General features: G+C 28.3%; 1 protein-coding gene across 4 annotated transcripts in view; it reads left to right on the top strand.

Moving 5' to 3' along the window:
* Nucleotides 1-18,295, top strand: part of LOC148230625 (uncharacterized) — a 116,279-nt gene that overhangs the window by 28,902 nt on the left and 69,082 nt on the right. For all 4 annotated transcript variants that reach the window (XM_088194322.1, XM_088194320.1, XM_088194319.1 and 1 more), the window contains exons 2-3: nucleotides 8,027-8,378; nucleotides 10,884-10,925. In XM_088194322.1, the coding sequence (XP_088050448.1) occupies nucleotides 8,147-8,378; nucleotides 10,884-10,925 (274 nt within the window). In that variant the 5' untranslated portion in view covers nucleotides 8,027-8,146. The remainder of the gene's footprint in view (nucleotides 1-8,026; nucleotides 8,379-10,883; nucleotides 10,926-18,295) is intronic.

Below are 18,295 nucleotides of genomic sequence, written 5' to 3'. Positions count from 1 at the left end.
TACAATATGTCGAATGGAAGAGTAGCATTTTCGTTTTGTCGTTTAACGGCGTCGTTGTTTAACCTTGTGTCGCGACGCACGTACATACAAGATGGCCGACAGTTTTCGTTTCTGCATATGGTGTTGCGTTTCAATGGAATTTAACTCTTACACATGATACATAGTGTGATCAAGTTTCATGGGATTTTTCAGCTTGAAACTTGAATAGTGTAAGCATATAATAATCTTATACTATTTAATTAAAAAAGCTTCTGAATTATTCTGAAAAAATGTTGACTTCGACCTTTTATTGTGACTGGTGAATCTGCACAAAATTAATTTTATGCAAATTGCACAATCTTTATGTTTCTCAAACAAAACTTAACATTGTTTATTATCTACTCAATCACGATGACATTGTAAAAGTATTTAAATTACGCCATTTGTTAAAAGAAACCCAGGAGTCAATGGCGAATCAAGTTCGCTTCTCATATTATTTTTTATACGTATAAAAATATCCATTTTCATACGATTGTGGGAAGACAAAAGAGGCACAAACTGGTTGTGATTGTTTCTTGAGCGGTGCTGTTGAGTTTTTTACGTCCAGTGGTGTATTTAGGGTAAGGTAACGACAGCAAATTTACTTACCACTGAACTTGGTCCATAATTATCTGTGTCCCGGTGTGTTTTCTCACGCGGCCTATTATTGCAGAAGGTAACCGATACCGAGTTTTGTTGTCAGTCGAGCCTTGACTCGATTCGTTTAATCATCAGAAATGACATATAGAAACACGTGTAATGTATACAATTATTTTATTTATTATAAAAAATGGGGTGAACCTAAAAAATGCTTCCAATCAGTTTGTTAAATGTTTACAAATATTATAAAAGGTCTTCAAAAATCAACTTCTAACTTATGTTTTAATGCAATTTTATATCATCCTTTAAATCGTATTAGGACTTTTGTGTCTAATGATAATATAATATAATCAGTAGTATAAGTCGGTGACTAATACCTGAAAGACCTAGGTTCAAATCCAATTTTTTAATGTCTGTTTTTTCTAGATCATAATTAATGATTATTATATAGTTATAATTCCGATCGATCATTATAGATTAGGTTTTCTTAGATTTTTCGTGATTAATAAATGGAATAAAATCGAGCTTGGTCATGCGTGGTGATATTTTGTCACCTGAGGCAAAAGAACAAATTTGCGCCCCAATATAGTTTTTTTATTTCAATATGTATTTTATTAAGCAAAATTACTCAAATTTAGTAAAAAATGGATTTATTAATAATTATATTATAATAAAAAATGACATAAAACACAGTAATAGTACAATAGTTGTAATAATATTCAGTTATGGACGTACTAAAAATAAAATGAAAATGAAATAAATATCATTTTTTAAGTTATTTTGTAAAAAAAGATTTTTTTGCAGTTATTTTCTTAAACTTATTTTGTTAAACAGTTTACAACAAAGAAGTTATTAAATCATATTTGAGATTGTCACATAAAATAAAGTAGAATAGCATGAAATTTTCAGTTATTTAATTGACTCACTTGCTCAAAAATATCATATATTAAAATAGAAACAAGGTAATATATAATACTCTTCACCTTTACCCCTTTGAGCCGTATGGCCGTACATGTACGGCAGTTGATCTTTAACTCTTTTGAGGTACCCCATATAGTTATACATATATTAACATATATAATTTAATAAATTATAAATGAAAAACATTATATTTATATAATATTTTTTTCAATTTAATTTGATTGATTTTTATATAAAATAATACCAATAAATTAAAATATGTTATATTATTTTTTTATTACTAAGAGCCTCTGAATTGATATAAAAAATACACAGAAGCCGAAAAAAATATATGTGTTAAAATGTATTAAGGCGTAAGTTAAGAAACGCTGATTTTTTTCTATAATTGACTATAAATGCAATATAAATATTAATAAATAAATAACAATAAAAATAACTATTGAAATATACGTAAAATTAACTCACTCCCAGATGTTTACTAACAAATGAATGTGTTTAAATTAACTCACTACTACCATTTCGTGCTTTTTTTAAGCAAATTTATAAATTATTTTATTAAAATCAATCTGTTTTGTAAAATCACGCTCAATCGATAAAATAACCATATTCTATAAAAAAAACTGAGAAAGTGACGATCTTGAATAGGTTTTTATATTTTTAAATTACTGAAGCCTATTTTCGAAAAAGCTATAATGATCGGTAATGTTATTATCCTTAACGCAATATCCAAACTCGGATATGACTGTATTAGATTAAACTGTTGCATTATTCATATTATATTATAATTTGTAGCTGTCGTGAGATCTGGAATTAATTCCATTGCCTGATTTTCAAAACTGTTTCTGATAAAAATTCATTAGAATTAATATCGGTAGGATGTATGCAAAATCATAAACTGCTCTATGTATTTTTTTGCATTTATCGATATATTTTTTTCTTCTATTAAAAAATCGAAATGTGATGAAATTTCATTCAGCTTTTCATATACTTATCTAAGTTGTGTTATCAAAATATTTATCACTCCTTATATTTCTACTGAATCATCATTGGGAACAAATTGTTGAGATTCGTGCTTTCTTTCAAAATCTCAAAGTCAATTTCTCACTTTTAGAAAAAATATTTTTTCATATAGTGTCTCTCATTTGCTGCAATGAATTAGATAATCCTTTAATTTTAATAATCGTTTTTAACTGCAAATAATTTTTTGCAATATTAAATTACATGCAGATAGTGTGCACAAAAAATATTTATTTCAATAGACTCTTATTTTCTTCACGTTGTGAGGATTGTTAATTTTTTAAATCCATTAACACGTTATATACTAGTGGTATTTGCTGATCCAATTCCTTGATGGCATTTGCTCTTAAAGCCCATCGTATTTTTGTATGACCTTTCAAAGTTGTTTTAATACAAACTTTAACTTATCCTTATCAAATTCATAAAAAAGCCGTATAGATTCACTGAACTATTCCGTATAATGTAATTGTTAACTATTTGAAGAAGCAACATTTTTACAAACCACACTAGGAACATACATGGCTTGTTCATTTTTCTGATTAAATATGACTTGTACATATTTATAAACACCAAACATGATGTTTTATTTTTTAATTCATTGACTACAATTCACCTGAAGCAATGAGAAGTACCTCACCTGTAAGCTAAATTAATAAAATATATATCACTGACTTACATACTTTGATTTCAGTCTTGTATCTTACTATTTACTCAGTAGTGCTTGCTTGTATTATCTCATTTTGATCAATGTAAGCTAACGTCTGTCATGTTGAAAAGGATGATTTACAATAATAAAAATAAATTGACTGTCCGTTTTTGCTCCTTTACATGCTTTTATCTATCAGCAAATAAGAACCGTTTATATGTCTCTAATTATTGGTAAATAGATGCATCAAAAGAACATAAAAAACATCAGAAAAAAACTACATCTAAAAAGCGAATAATTATTAAACGTAATAAAATAATGGACCTTCTTTTATATGCGTTTGTAAGCCAGATTTTATTGTGATTGTGAATTACTGATCTGAAGATTCTTTGAATTGATTATCATGGCAAATACATCGCTGCCAAAAAAATCTAACAATTATTTAATATTAACATGCATTTACAAAGCAGTAAATATTAAATAATTCAATATAAAATATGCCTTTTTAATTTAACGTAATTGTACGTCTTGCCTTAAAGATGTACTAGAAACTTGTATCTGAGATTTTTTATTATTTTTAAATACTATATTTCATAGAGCAACTTATTCGATTCATTTATTTTATCTACAAAAATCAAACACACGAAATACATCATATGGCAACATTTCCACAAGGCTGTTATTGTCATGATTACACGAGTGAGTTTATAGCTGCGATTAGTCAGCACCGCGGAGGTGTCAATTTCGTCCATCGGCTGTCACGCCACCGAAACCATTGTTTTGAGGCTCCTTTTGCCTTCTGTCAGTGGAAGTGCCCTCCGGCATTTCGGTTCCCTCCGAGATAGAGGAGGAGGACCTCAGATGAATGGTGTGAACGGCTCCCACGCCCTTGACAGACTACGCCGAGACAATACCAGCGGCTCTCTCGTCGACGAACAAGCTTCTGGCCGTTTAACATACTTACCCACATGGCTAGTCTATGTGTTTATACCTACACCTAACCTACGATCTACGGACGTATTGTTTTCATGTTATAACCAGTCAAAACTAGCTGGAAAATGGCGTTTGTTGTATCAGTATAAAAACGTATTCAATTTAAAAACTTAATAAAATGAAAAATAAGTATCTGAATAAAGCTTAAATTATTATAGTAATTAAGCATAACGCATTAATAATTTTATCTTATGATTAATGACGTATTTTAAGCATTTACAAGTGCAACTATTCTTCATTGTTTACAAAAATAATCAAAGCATTTTTTTAAATCCATCTTTATCTTAAGATAAATTGTTCTTTCAAAGTGAAGCAAAATATTATATATCTAATGAAACTAGTAGAATAGATTACAAGGTATCAAGATAACCCAAGAATCCTATACTTTTAATTAAAAACAAATATTTTAATACCAAAGCAGGTAGCAAGTATATAAAAAATTAATAAAAGTTCACAAAATCTTTCTCTTATTATAAAAATATATTACCGATGTAATGACGTAGCAGACTGACAAGCAATTGCAATAATGAATGGAAATTAGATCTCAGATATTTATAGTTCAATAAAATAATGTGAAGGAAAGAGTATTACGTGAAATTTATTATAAACCTTTACGATAAAATCTTGTCATACTTGTTATGTAAAATACAACTTTTCTTAGTAGTACTTAGTGGTAGCTATTCGTTAGATTTTCGGGTTTTTAACGCTGAGGGTATGACTTCGCAGCCAGTAAGACGCAGGTGGAAATTAGTTAGAATTTTATCAGATTATATTACATATTGCGACAGAATATGATGAGCGAAATCGTTGTTCTCCGAGCGGTGGTGGAGAAGCTGGCGCAGGGATGATGTCGGTGGAAGATGGTTTAAAAAAATTCGAATATCAAGTATGATGTAGACTGATATACGATTATGTCCTAGTTGCAAAAATAAACACGAATCCTACTCAAACTGTCTATTAGTTGGTCCAATTCAACAGTACATACGTACATAAAAAATATTGGAAAGGCTTGAAAACAAGATGTATGGGTTTCACACGAATTGAGCAAAGAAAAATTGTGCTTCTGGATCGCCTTTTTTAGATTATTTAATAACCGGAGAATAGAATTGTATGCTATACGTAGCAAAGTACCAAAACCTATATTGAAACCCGGGTTTACTGTAAAAAAAAAGTTATTTTATGTATATGGTGGGATTTAAAATGGTTTGAACATTACTAGCCAAACAATAACAGCAAGCTTATATTGTGATCAGATGAATAATTTTACAACATGATAAACAAAATTGATTCTCGACGACATCAAAGAACTCTCCAACGTATTCTTCAGACCTTGCTCCTTTTACACTTTTTAGATTGAAAAAAATCAAAATTTATACGATGTGAAAAGGGTGTTCAAAATATTTTTGCATCAAAGTCTGCTAATTGAATTAAAAAAATGAACGAAAAGTGAAAAAATATTGTATATATTAAAAAAAATATATTTTTAATTATTAAAATAAAAATAAACATTAAAAGGGGTTTTTCTTTTCTTCATTAAGAAATGACATTCGTTTCGGTATTACCTAATATATGGAAAAAATGCACTTCAGACTTCTAGAGAAAGTCGTTAATTTCATATGCAGTCTTGGTCATAATAGTGGGGCACCCTTTAAAATGGCGTGTAGCTCTTTACAAGTGCATAGTCTGATTTGAGTCTTAAAAAAGGATTGCAGGTCTAATTGCTTAGTCTCACTTAAGTGGGTGTTATGTTTATTTTTGGTTATAACTTTTTTTTTATTAATTGATTTTGAACACAATTACAAATCCAAAATTGAGCTTCAAAAAAATTGCAGATGGAATAGAGAAAACTGTCTCCGTTCACCTGCAATCATTAGTTGACAGTATGCCAAGATTCCAGCTGTAATTAAAGCTAATGATGCACCTAATAAATAATAAAAATATATTCAGTTTTTTTTTATTTTTTAAGATATAACACATTTATTGTGGTGCTCCATTTTTATGGCCAAAACTATATATTAACAAAACAATATAAATAAATAATTAAACAAATGTTACATACATTAACATTTATTTCATTTGTTTTTAAATATTATTAATTTTCTTTAATGTAACGTTATTAAAAGCATTATTCAAGTACGTTTTTTAGTCAAGTGTATAACATAATTCAGCAACTGAAGGATTTTGCTCGTTTTGGTGAATGTTTTTAATCGTAGGCAAGATATATATACCTCAGGTATTGTAAACTTATTAATCTTTAACCAGTCATTCCAAATTTATCCGAATATTTAGTTATAGCATGATATTTAAAATTATGTTATAATGAGATAATCTTCGTACTATCAATAAATATAGTTGTTCTACAAAATAATTCGTTTAATACGATCTTTGTCTTTGAAAGAATCAAAAATATTTTAACTGCTCTCGAAGAAACCGTTATACATTTGTACATTTTTTCCTAATCAGCTAAAAAAATACAAATAAGTATTTTTTAATTATTTAAATAATGTGAAACTAATATATTGTATTATAAAATTCTCAAATTATATATAAATAAAAATTGTGTACTTAAAAATCAACTAAAATTGATGTTTCACAACGGCAAAAAACGAGAGCCAATGCTTTTACCAAATTACTATTGCGACTGCGATTAAATATATATCGAACAAACATACTGGTGCATATAAATATTATATTGATGCTTAATAAAAATTGTTTTCAATAGAACACACGTTTTCGAAAGACCATATAGTTAACCTCAGCAGCATAAAATCTTTAATCCGATTAGCAAAATAAAAATCACGCGAAATCGAAATTCACAATTGTTGACACAACGTTCAACGTCAATACCAATAACACATAAGTTATGAATTGCTTAATAATAGATTTTATCTTCTTAATTATTTTAACAAATATTTACACAATTACAGCTGAAACATATACATTTTCACTTATTATTAATGACTCATCAGTATTATTGTTAGGCAAGTGTTACAATTTAAAATATAAAATGTATATTGCGTTACTTAATTGTGTCCATGAGTATACATTATTTTATTTAAGCATGATTGCTATGGTTAAAGCAATTAAAACACAATATTATTATTTTATTGTCAATTGTGTATATAAATTATCATAAAAAAATATATTGCTCAACAACTATTTTATATAAATGCACTGATTCGATATTGATATATCGATCTATTGATCTAAAATCCTATTCTTCCTGCGGTTGTTTAATCCTATGTTGACGCGTGTCTGCCATTAAGCCTTTTATCCGGTATTAAATTTAACACGGGTATTATTAGATCTGTTATCGAAAAAAAAACATTGTATATTTTTATATTTCTAATATATTTTTTTTATTTGTTTCAGATCGATCTTTGAAAAAATGACCAACAACAAACAACGAGAGCAATAAATATCAATCGAATGTGCTAATCTGTTTTTTTGCACAACAAGCGTGCATACGCAAATTTCTTTTTTTGTTAAACAATTTTTTGAGTCAAGGTTAAAAAATCAATTCACCGCGGCCGCAGTTAACTTTTCTTTTTTTGTGTAACCGTTAAACCTAAATGTGTCCAGTTGATTTAACCGATTAAACGCGACGTTAACTCCAATGTTTTTTTTATCAAATTGTATTTGTTAATAGTAAATTAATTAATCTCATATTAATAATAATAGCTTCATTAATATGTATAATAATAAAATAATATAAAGCGTAACAAAATGTGTGCATTCTTTTCGCTTTCGAAACTTAACCACGTCCAAATTAACCGTGACTGATTTGTGTGCAAGATAGTTTTAAAGGAAAATTTATTTATTTTTTTATAGATGTTTATGTCAAAGATAGCTATGATTTTATGACGGCACAGACATTGTGAAGCGTTGAAGGACTATAGTTCAAATTGTTGTTAACCTACCTGAAAGGGTGGGTTTTAAAAATCAGTTCTAATGATGGAACTGCATTGTCAGTCCCCGGGGCAGCTGGCCACCATGCATGACCATCAGCAGCAGCAGCATGTTCAGCAGCAGCATCAGCAATTGGTGTTGACTAATGTCGATGGGGTTGATGGGATGATGGCTCACAGTCCTGGCGCTCATCATAAAGTGCTCCTGCACGCGCCGCCCATGAACCCGCAGGATCACGAACATATGATGGGTGGAAACGATCCTGGTGGCGGTGGTAAGATATATTTTTTTATTAATAATTACATTTTTAAGATTTTAAAATAAATATATACTTAATATAATATATACAAGTAGTGTTAATGGAAACCTTATCTGTTTTATAAATGTACGTTTTTAATCTATGATGTTTCCTGATTTTTAATTTAACACTGTTTTCCACAATTAAATTAAAGCCTAAGTAAATAAACGGACATCCGTTCCTGTCGACGTTAAATTTCGTAATGGCAGTTATCAACCGCGTGTATAAAAAAGGGGGTCGACAACATTTGCTTTTAATTTATATAATAAAATTTATTGTTGACTATAAACTGCGAATCAGGTTAATAGACAGGTATAAAGTAAGCGAAAGTGTATAATTATTATGTTATATAGTAATAAAAACACACGATGGGCGTTTAAAAGTAGCCCATAAGATTTCATTAGAATCGTATTTATTTAATAATTAAATATTCTTAGATTGCCAATTTTCCTTATACAAATAAACTTATATTAATATTTAGTTTTCATTAATAAAACTCTTTAAAATATATTTTTTTATTTGATTTTATATTTGGAAAGAATTTACATATTTATATTAATATTGTAAATTTTAATTACAGCACATGTTTATGACCACATTATCGCTTCAAATTAACTATAAGTTAAGCAAACCGGTTTTTAACGTTGAAATATTGTAGATTACATACACCATTTTTTGTGATTTTATACTTTGAATAGAAGTATATAAAATGTATTAGTAATTATTATTTTTACATTATTATAAAATTAACATATTTTTTATGTCAAATTAATAAAACAGATAAATAAATAAAAGTGAGAACCAATTAATAGATACCCAGGTAAATGGCTTTGGCCAGGAACTGGAAAAAAATAAATATTAGATACTGTAAAATGTATTAATAATTATTATTTTTACATTATTATAAAATTAACATATTTTTTATGTCAAATTAATAAAACAGACAAGATTTTTGTGCAAAAGTTATTGTATATTGAGTCGAGATTCCAATATAATATTTAGGATTTTTGTACTATTCGATATATAAGTGTTTGTGCACTCATTTAAAGTTAAATTTATTTATGTGTGATAAAGTTCATAAGTATATTTTAAAATACTTCTTAATATCAAATGGCGTGAAGATCACATATGCTGTTTGCTTAAATGATCTAAAAAAATATTATAAGTATTGATATGATATCTTTATTATAATATATTCTGAAAAATTACGTAGATATTGATTAGGATTTCTTGAAAAATTTACTGATTATTTATTTACAAAATGGTGAATATTATTCAATGGTCAATATTAACAATTTAATGATCAATTTATAATCAAAACTATACATTTGTTGTTGATATTTACTTCTAAAAACATTAATAGAAATTGCATCTATATATTTATATTTATTTTATTGTGATATAATTTTTTTATTATATGTATTAAAAGTATATTTTCTTTTCATTATCCAGAGAAAAAATATAAAGCACAGTCCTAATTTTTATAATATTATATATAATATTAATTTATAAAATGTTTATTTTAATATTATGATAATATTTATAAACATACTTTTAGATGGAATACACTTTACTGGTCTATTTTTATATTTATATTTATAATTGTGTTATTTTATTTCAATATAATGATCATTTTTATAATATAATACAAGGAAATAAAACTAAGTTTGAGTAAAAGAATAAGTAAATTTGAATCAAAAAAAAAGTGATTAAGTTTTAATATATTATATTTAGCTAAAGATCTGGAACCAATGAAATGGGCTTATTAATAATAAATCTCGAAAGTAATATTTGCTTTGGCATATTGTGATTCACGATTCATGAGATTAGTGTGTTTATAATGTTTAAAGTAACTCATATTTTCCTCTAGTAGCTTTAACTTTGACCTTTTTAAAAGGCGTTTTATTTTATATATAAGTATTCGATAATGATGACAGGAAAATAAAGTGTGAAAAACTATTAAAATAGTAATTTTAAAAATTATACTTACTCATATAAACTGATCATTCAGTATAGTATATACATATATTGACTATTCATTATCTATACTGTAAGATTTTATACAAACCGTTAATTATAAATATAAAGCAAAAGTTAATTGAACTTCTCACCAAATAAGCATAATCAATATGTTTTTTGATTACTCTGATTTTTTTTCACAAACATGTGTATATCTGCTGGTTACGTATTTTAGGCAGGAATTTAAAATGTAAAATACTGAATTTTATAATAATATTTAAAAGATAAACTTATGTTAGGTAATAATGGTCAATTCTAATAGTTATGATTACAATTTAAATACAGCTAAGTTAAAGTATGGATTATGTTTTTATCATTATCTTAGAAAATATTTTGAGATACTTTGTACAATATACAAATGTAAATGTAATACTTATAAGTCAATTTACTCTGCTTTTAGATTTTTTTTATTTAAAACAATTATTTTATTTTTATATATATATATTTATTTTTTATTTATAGAAGACGGTTACCATTCATCTCACAACAGTCAAGGCGGAGACGGTGAGTAATTTATTAATTTATTTATTTATTCGCACACTTTAAAGCTTTTCAATATTTATTCTAATTTAAAAACGAGTACGTTTTAATTTATAATACATCCCCGGTATAAATAAGATGTCACCAAGTATACAAGTGAGCGATTCGCCAGTCACCCCCGCGTGGCGTTGATAGATAGCACCACCTCATCCGGGAAAAGACCCCATGTCCCTATTATAAACATTATTATTTTATACGCCGGGGTTCAAAAGCGACCCCCCTCGGAAATCATTATTCATGCTAAAAAAATCTTTTTGTGAATATTTCATGTTTCGCAAATAATCAGCGCATATACCTGTTACCAAAATCAAACGTCCCTTTCATGATCAAGGGCGCTTTTAGCTGTGGTTAATCCTATTATGATACGTCAAAGCTCACTATATGTGGTGTTACATTGATGTAAATTTATATGTGCGTCACTAATATTATGGAATCGTGTACATTGCGACAATGTAATGTCCAGATTGGATGTACAATATATAGTTATTATTTAATATTTAATGCTGTAATGCTGAAATTAAGTCTTTCTGGTTTAATATTTCAATTTGATATTCTAAACGTAATATATTTACATTATCCATTTTATTATGTGCTTCAATATTCGTCACCGCTGTATTGCAAGCAATATGTAGCGTATTATTATTATTATTAAAATTCATAACCATATGCCGAAGAATCAATGTCAACAGAATAATTTCACGTAGCAGCGTCAGAATAGAAAAATGCATTGAATTTAACCTAATAAAATTTTTGTCGTATCTGTTATGCGGCGCGCACGTCGCTCTGCGGCCAGGGATGGCACGTGATTAATGGGCGTCCCACAGTTGCGAAAGCGCTGGTCTGTGTATTGTCTATCCATTATAAGGCTGCGGTATCTCCGTTCATATTCAGGCGCCGTCAAAGACCGACTTTAGTGGATGCAAATTGGCAAGACACGGTTCGTTATACCCCACATAACTTTGTTTCAAACTCGGCGGGCTTTGTGGAGTAATGATACCCATACACAAACATACATTAATATTATATTTGCATGTGTTTGTGTACATACAATATTATGTATTAATTTTGAAATATCTGGTTAGAATATTTTTTTAAGATTGACTCTGAACTTTGTGACACTGTCATAAAATATAAATTTAAAACAGAATGTGGTTACAAATAATAATTAAATTTATTTCCACTAAATGCATTTAGTTAATTAATTGAAGGCATTGAATTTATTTTATCTTTACAATAAAAAATAAAGCCAGTTTTAAAAATATACAAATTGATGGCATATTGGAATAGCAAAATAATTATGCAATAATTTACTAAAGCAAATTATAGTCTGTTATGATCACTTTTCTGTAATAGTTTTGTATTTTTTGTATTATGAAATAATTTTTGTGTACTTACATGTATGAACTGGATTTAATTTTTCTCCTATAATAAATAGTGGTTCATACAAAAAAATGAAAATTTCCAAAAATTTTTTTTTTTAAATATATTTATTATATAAAATCATATATATTTGCCAAAAAATGCTTGGCATTCTTAGCGTACCACGACTAATTTCGCTTGGTACTAAAAGGGTTAATATTTAATTTAAAAATGTATACAATAATATCAACACTCACATCTTAAACCATATTATTTTTGCAATAAAAATTATAGCCAGTTTTACAAATAAATAAATTATTATACATATTGGAATAGCAATATAAATATGCAATAATTTACTAAAACAAATTATAGTCTGTTAAGGTTACTTAATATTCAATGTTATACATTTATACAAAAAAAGTAAAGCCTTTTTAAAATATAAATAAATTATTGCTAGCAATGGTTTGCTGTTTTACAAATGAGTTGTCACTATTTGTAATAAAATATATATCTTAAAAATTAAAATATTAGGATAAAATGTTATTTTTATGAATATTATACATACACACTCTTAGTTAAATAATGTAGTAACCCAAAAACAGCATTTCATGGTGTGCTTTTGAAACTTTTGATATAAAATTGCTGATAGCTTCGTGTAAAATACCACAGAAAAATATGTAATTTGCTTAATATATTTATTTAAAATAAAATGTGAGAAATTTTCTCTTAAGAACAAAAAGCAATTTAAGTTCTTTAGTTTGCCTCAATAATTTACCATCGAAATTTACGATAAATTATTATTTATTACTATTTGTTTTTTATAATCATTATATGCTTTAATCTTTATTTAAAATTAATCTATATTTCAAATATATTAACTCATTTCCATTAATAAAAAACGCATATTAATCTCAGTAAACCTAAGTGGCGTAGCTATGGTGGGGCGGAGAGGGCGGGCCGCCCCGGGCGGCACTTGCTTGGGGGCGGCATTTTCGCGATGGGATCGTCTAGTGTGGTTATTAACCCTGAATACACTAAAACATATATAAATCCACAAATAACAACAGCTTAATAATAACCAATTTATTATTTTAATAAATGCTGATTTTATGACCTTGCAAAAAATGTTTATGGGGCGGCAATTTTAAGGATCGCCCTGAGCGGCACATACCCTAGCTACGCCACTGGTAAACCTTCTTCAAGTTAAATATACATTTATAGCCGCCAATGACCAATAATGGTAGTTCTGTTGATCATTAACATTTTACGAGTTTTGCTTCTTTATTAATTTAAATCATTCATTTTTTATCAGAATATATAATTTCAATGTCAAACATGACACCCGATATATAAAGTCAAAACTTTTCAAACTAACATTATGTCATTATTGACATATGATTATGATAAAAAAAAATATTTATATCTATTAATTATTTAAGCTTAACAAAAAAAATTTTTATTAAATTTTGAGAACCACTCGTTCATTGAATACGACAAAGCACGTTGCCGTGAGCCACTCGGGGGATTTAAGCTCCGCTCCTTCTGTCTCATAGCGCATTAGCTCTCAGCCGCAATCTCTATGGAAATTATACTTTTCGACGCCCGTGTCATTTGTCATCTTCCGACTGATATTTATTTATGCTTGCCCTGCCATGACAAAACTAAAACACCATAATATATGTACATATGTACGCATATACGCACCCCATATGGATAAAAACAACAGTTCTAATCATTATTTTTTTTGTTTGTCTGACAATACAATCATTAAAAAATATTTTTCAATGATCATATCAATCCTGCAGTTTTTTAATTCATGTATCTTATTACGCTTTATTTTTTAGTGTGTTGTTCTGTTACTGTTGTGTATGTATCATAATTATCAATGTATTTTAAAACTGCTCTTAATATATAAAAATGAAAAATAATTGAGTGATTATATACGTAAAATATTTTAGGCATAATTATGTATTATATATATACATAAATATAATTCCGTATAATGTGGATAATTAAAAATATTAGGCATGAGGAAGAATAAGTACGGTCTGCATTTTGATATTACACTATGTTTTAATAATATGATAGCTATCCTTACCGATATTACTATGCACTTATAATATAAAAGAGCTTATCAAATTATATTCAAACCGAATTTTGATCAATAGGAGGGCGCAAAAACAATTATCACTTCTCAGAAGGCAAAAATTCACGTCAAAAGCAATAAAATCGTGTCGTCGCCGTCGCAGTGGGAACGCTCGGTAACGAGCGTTTCCACTGCGACGGCGACGGCACGATTTTATTGCTTTTGACGTGAATTTTTGCCTTCTGAGAAGTGATAATTGTTTTTTGCGGTCTCCTATTGGGCAAAATTTGGTTTAGATGTTTTTTATTCGATTCTCACTCATAATATTGTTATAAAAAGTCATCGTTTTCGCGATGAAACGATTTTATTTATTTTTATCTGAACTGGAAATACACTATATGGCAACACTGAGCTGCAAATAAAACACTTAAATATTCTGAGTAGATATTTTCAATACCTAATTAAAATATTACGCATAAAATATGATTTCAGAAAATATATCGCAACGGTGGCTAATTTTTATATTTATTTGTAGCATATAAAGGGTTATCTTGTACCTATTATAATTTATTCAAAAAATATATAAAATACCATTTTTGTCATGAGGCCCGGAATCATTGTTTTCGCAGGGGTCCTGCATACAATGTAAGCTGTAATAATAGTTCATTTTATCAGTACTACTTAGTATTATATTGTTGATGTATAGTAACGATTTACAATATATAAATAAATTAATTTTAATTAAAATGATTAGGGGGTCATTTCTTTAAATATCTGTATTGTTCTTTATACCAATATTAGCATGAGCCGAGAGGTAAAAGTCACACGTCTAGTCATCCCGCCCGATAATGACGTGTCAATGTATTCCAATGAAATGGAGCGATCATGAATACGGTGACGAGCGTGATTTTTTTCGTTTATCTCTAATTTGTTGCCGCGTAAAAAATCGATTTACCTGTGGGTAACACAGGTAAAAGAGCGAGCAGGTGGGGTGGGCAGCAGGAAACCTCTGCGGTTTGCTTCTTGCCGGAATCGTTCCTAATTTCGGTTCGTTTACCCCGATCGTTTTTTCATCACTTTTATTCTATTGCATCGAATTTATAAAATGCATAAACGTTTTAATTGTCTTTTTGTTGCTCTTTATTAATTATATAATATAAATATTCTGCCTCCTTTGATTTAATGTTGATTTATTTCTTTGCATTTAACACATTGATGTCTCACGAAATGTCTTAAAGTGATGATTAAATACAACATTCTTTCATTTATAAGCTTAGATTTAAGATAATAATTATAGATTATTATTTAGCAAACTTCGTTGCTTTTCATACTTCTATTCCAAATTCTAAAATACAATTTATTTGTATTAAAATATGATATATGTGTATAGTATATTATATTTATTACAAACTAAACTCTAGCTTATAATTATGTATTTCTTACAAGTAAAATCGCTGCTTAGTATTTTTACGAAATGCTATTTTTTTATTTTGGTTCTGTAGAAAGTCTACTGCAGTAATTAATTTATTTTTAACATGTACGGATATATTTGTTTTAGCCAGTTTCATTCGTAATATAACACTCTATAGCAGAGGTGTCCAACTTTTTGTATCTTCTGGGCCGCATAGCTCAACAAAAATTGTCAAATTTCCGCGTATAGAATTTAAAATTTATTTTTTACAGTATAATGATAAAACCAATGAGTCGATTACAACTTTACATTTTACACGAAAGTTAATAACATTATTATTGATATTAACAGTGTTTTTTTCTTTATTAATGGAGTTACCGATGCAAAGAGTTTTTTAAAGATGCTTCATTTTCAATTTGTATGCTTCATACTGGAAAAAATAAATGTACTCTCAAAATTGTTTTCATTATGTAGTTATATACTTCTAATAAATAGTTCTAATAATACACATCTAGTTTCAAATCTATATATTGTATTCGCAAGCTCACAGACAATGTTTCAATGTATGCATGATAAAAAATAAATTGACACTAAAAAATCTTTAAAAAATACGCAGAACTCTTATCTTAAATACAAACATATTATAAAAAACGTAAGCATGTAATATACATTTAACATCTTAATTTATATAGTGTTTGCTTTGTATTTATTTCCTTCATAAATTAATCTATAGCATTCAATAGCATCATTGACGCTTTCGAAAATCGTTCTCAATCTTTATGTTTTTCTGATCCTCAAGTTGCTTCAAAACTACGTTACAAAAAAACAAATATTACTTCAAATTGATATTTAGTTTTTTGATAATTTTTACTATAATAGTTTTCTAATAAGATCGCCAACTTTTTCAGTTTGCATACCATCCCTGATAGAGTTTATGTTATGTAGATTTTAAAATTGCACTCCAGTTATTAACAATATAAATATCATTGTTCTGTCTATCAATATCTTAATTTGCCTGTCTAAATGTGGTCCATACGTAATATTTGTTAAATCTATTAATACAGTTTGATCTATTGGTTAAAAAATGGAGGCTGTAATTGGAGAAAGGAACATTATTTTAATGTTTTTATAATAGTCACATGGAGGATGATTTGGTTTATTATCAACTAACATTAAATGGTAGATTATTATATTTGCAATATTTTTCTACATCTTGCATAAAATGCTCTTCGATTGGATTCCTATGTTATGAAAATATTCCTTTTAGACCCTTATGTTTTTGCTATTTTTAATTAGTGGTTTGATTCTGCAATCCCCAGCAGCATTTTCATCAAGTAGAAGTATTTACCTGACATTTTGTCTGAGCTCTACTTTCGCATTAAGAACTATTTTATGTAACATGCGACGACACACAACGAAACAAAGCGCAGTAAAATTTTTGAAAAAATGTCTATTTTCAAGTCGAATTCGAGTTAAGTCTGTACTGAATATATAGTGCTGGCTATTATTTGAATGTAGAATTATGTTTTTATTTTACCCATTATGATGTATACATATTTTTTCTTCATTTACTATTAATCTCATTTTGATTGTCCATTAATAGTAGCTAAATATTTTTTAGGTTTAGAAATTGTATCATGTATTTGCCATTAAATTATATGAATCTGTAGAAGTATGATTATATTTCCAATTATCTGAATATCTCTCTTCAAATAAAAATCTAGACGTAAAAAATTGTAGTCAAATTGTCGCAGAATTGATCTTCCGCGGTTTGATTTAACGGTAATCGATTCGTATTGAAGTATAGAAGAGTACTGTGCAGATGACTGGTGGTTTTGGATTTGGCACCTGCCTAACCGCGGCAGGTGATGGTGATCTACCAGAAAGGCTCCAATCGCAGGTCGCTCGAGTGTGACACGGACGAGAGTTTTGTGAAATGCGGAAACGGCGGAAAAACTAAAAGAAACCAGAGGTGTATTTTTGTGCTGCTAAAACAATTCAAAGCTCGTTTCTTAATCGCGATCGATCGATCGAAAGAGTTTCGACACCATTTTGAAATAAATTGAATTATACTCAAAGTAACAAAAAATATGAAACGTTGATTAATCAATCATATTTCATGTTGTGGTGATTTTGCAAGTTGTGATAATTGATAGTGATATAGCATAAGCATAACTAACTTTTCGTAGAAAATATACACTTATGTTGAATACGTCAGATTTTTCTCATAGCTCTCCTATTTGATTGCGATGGATCACGTTCGATGTGAAACATTCTACGAGATAATTTCCAACATATAGAGTGTCCCTCGCCTGGACCGCATACCTGAAACTCGATACTGTTATCCGTTTTGTGTGCCAACGCGTTTTCATTCATACCCAAGGAGCTCGTCCGCTTTGACACCCAGTTTCTACCTACTCGTCTTTCACAATGAACCGGTATGGAACGTGGTGGGTTGATTTTTTCTTCTTTTAC

The sequence above is a fragment of the Plectrocnemia conspersa genome, unplaced genomic scaffold (assembly GCF_051122295.1).
Source record: "Plectrocnemia conspersa isolate PC_06_02 unplaced genomic scaffold, ASM5112229v1 ptg000010l, whole genome shotgun sequence".
Lineage (NCBI taxonomy): Eukaryota > Metazoa > Arthropoda > Insecta > Trichoptera > Polycentropodidae > Plectrocnemia > Plectrocnemia conspersa.
Note: the sequence above shows the minus strand (reverse complement) of the source record. Positions and strands in the feature narration are given on the sequence as shown.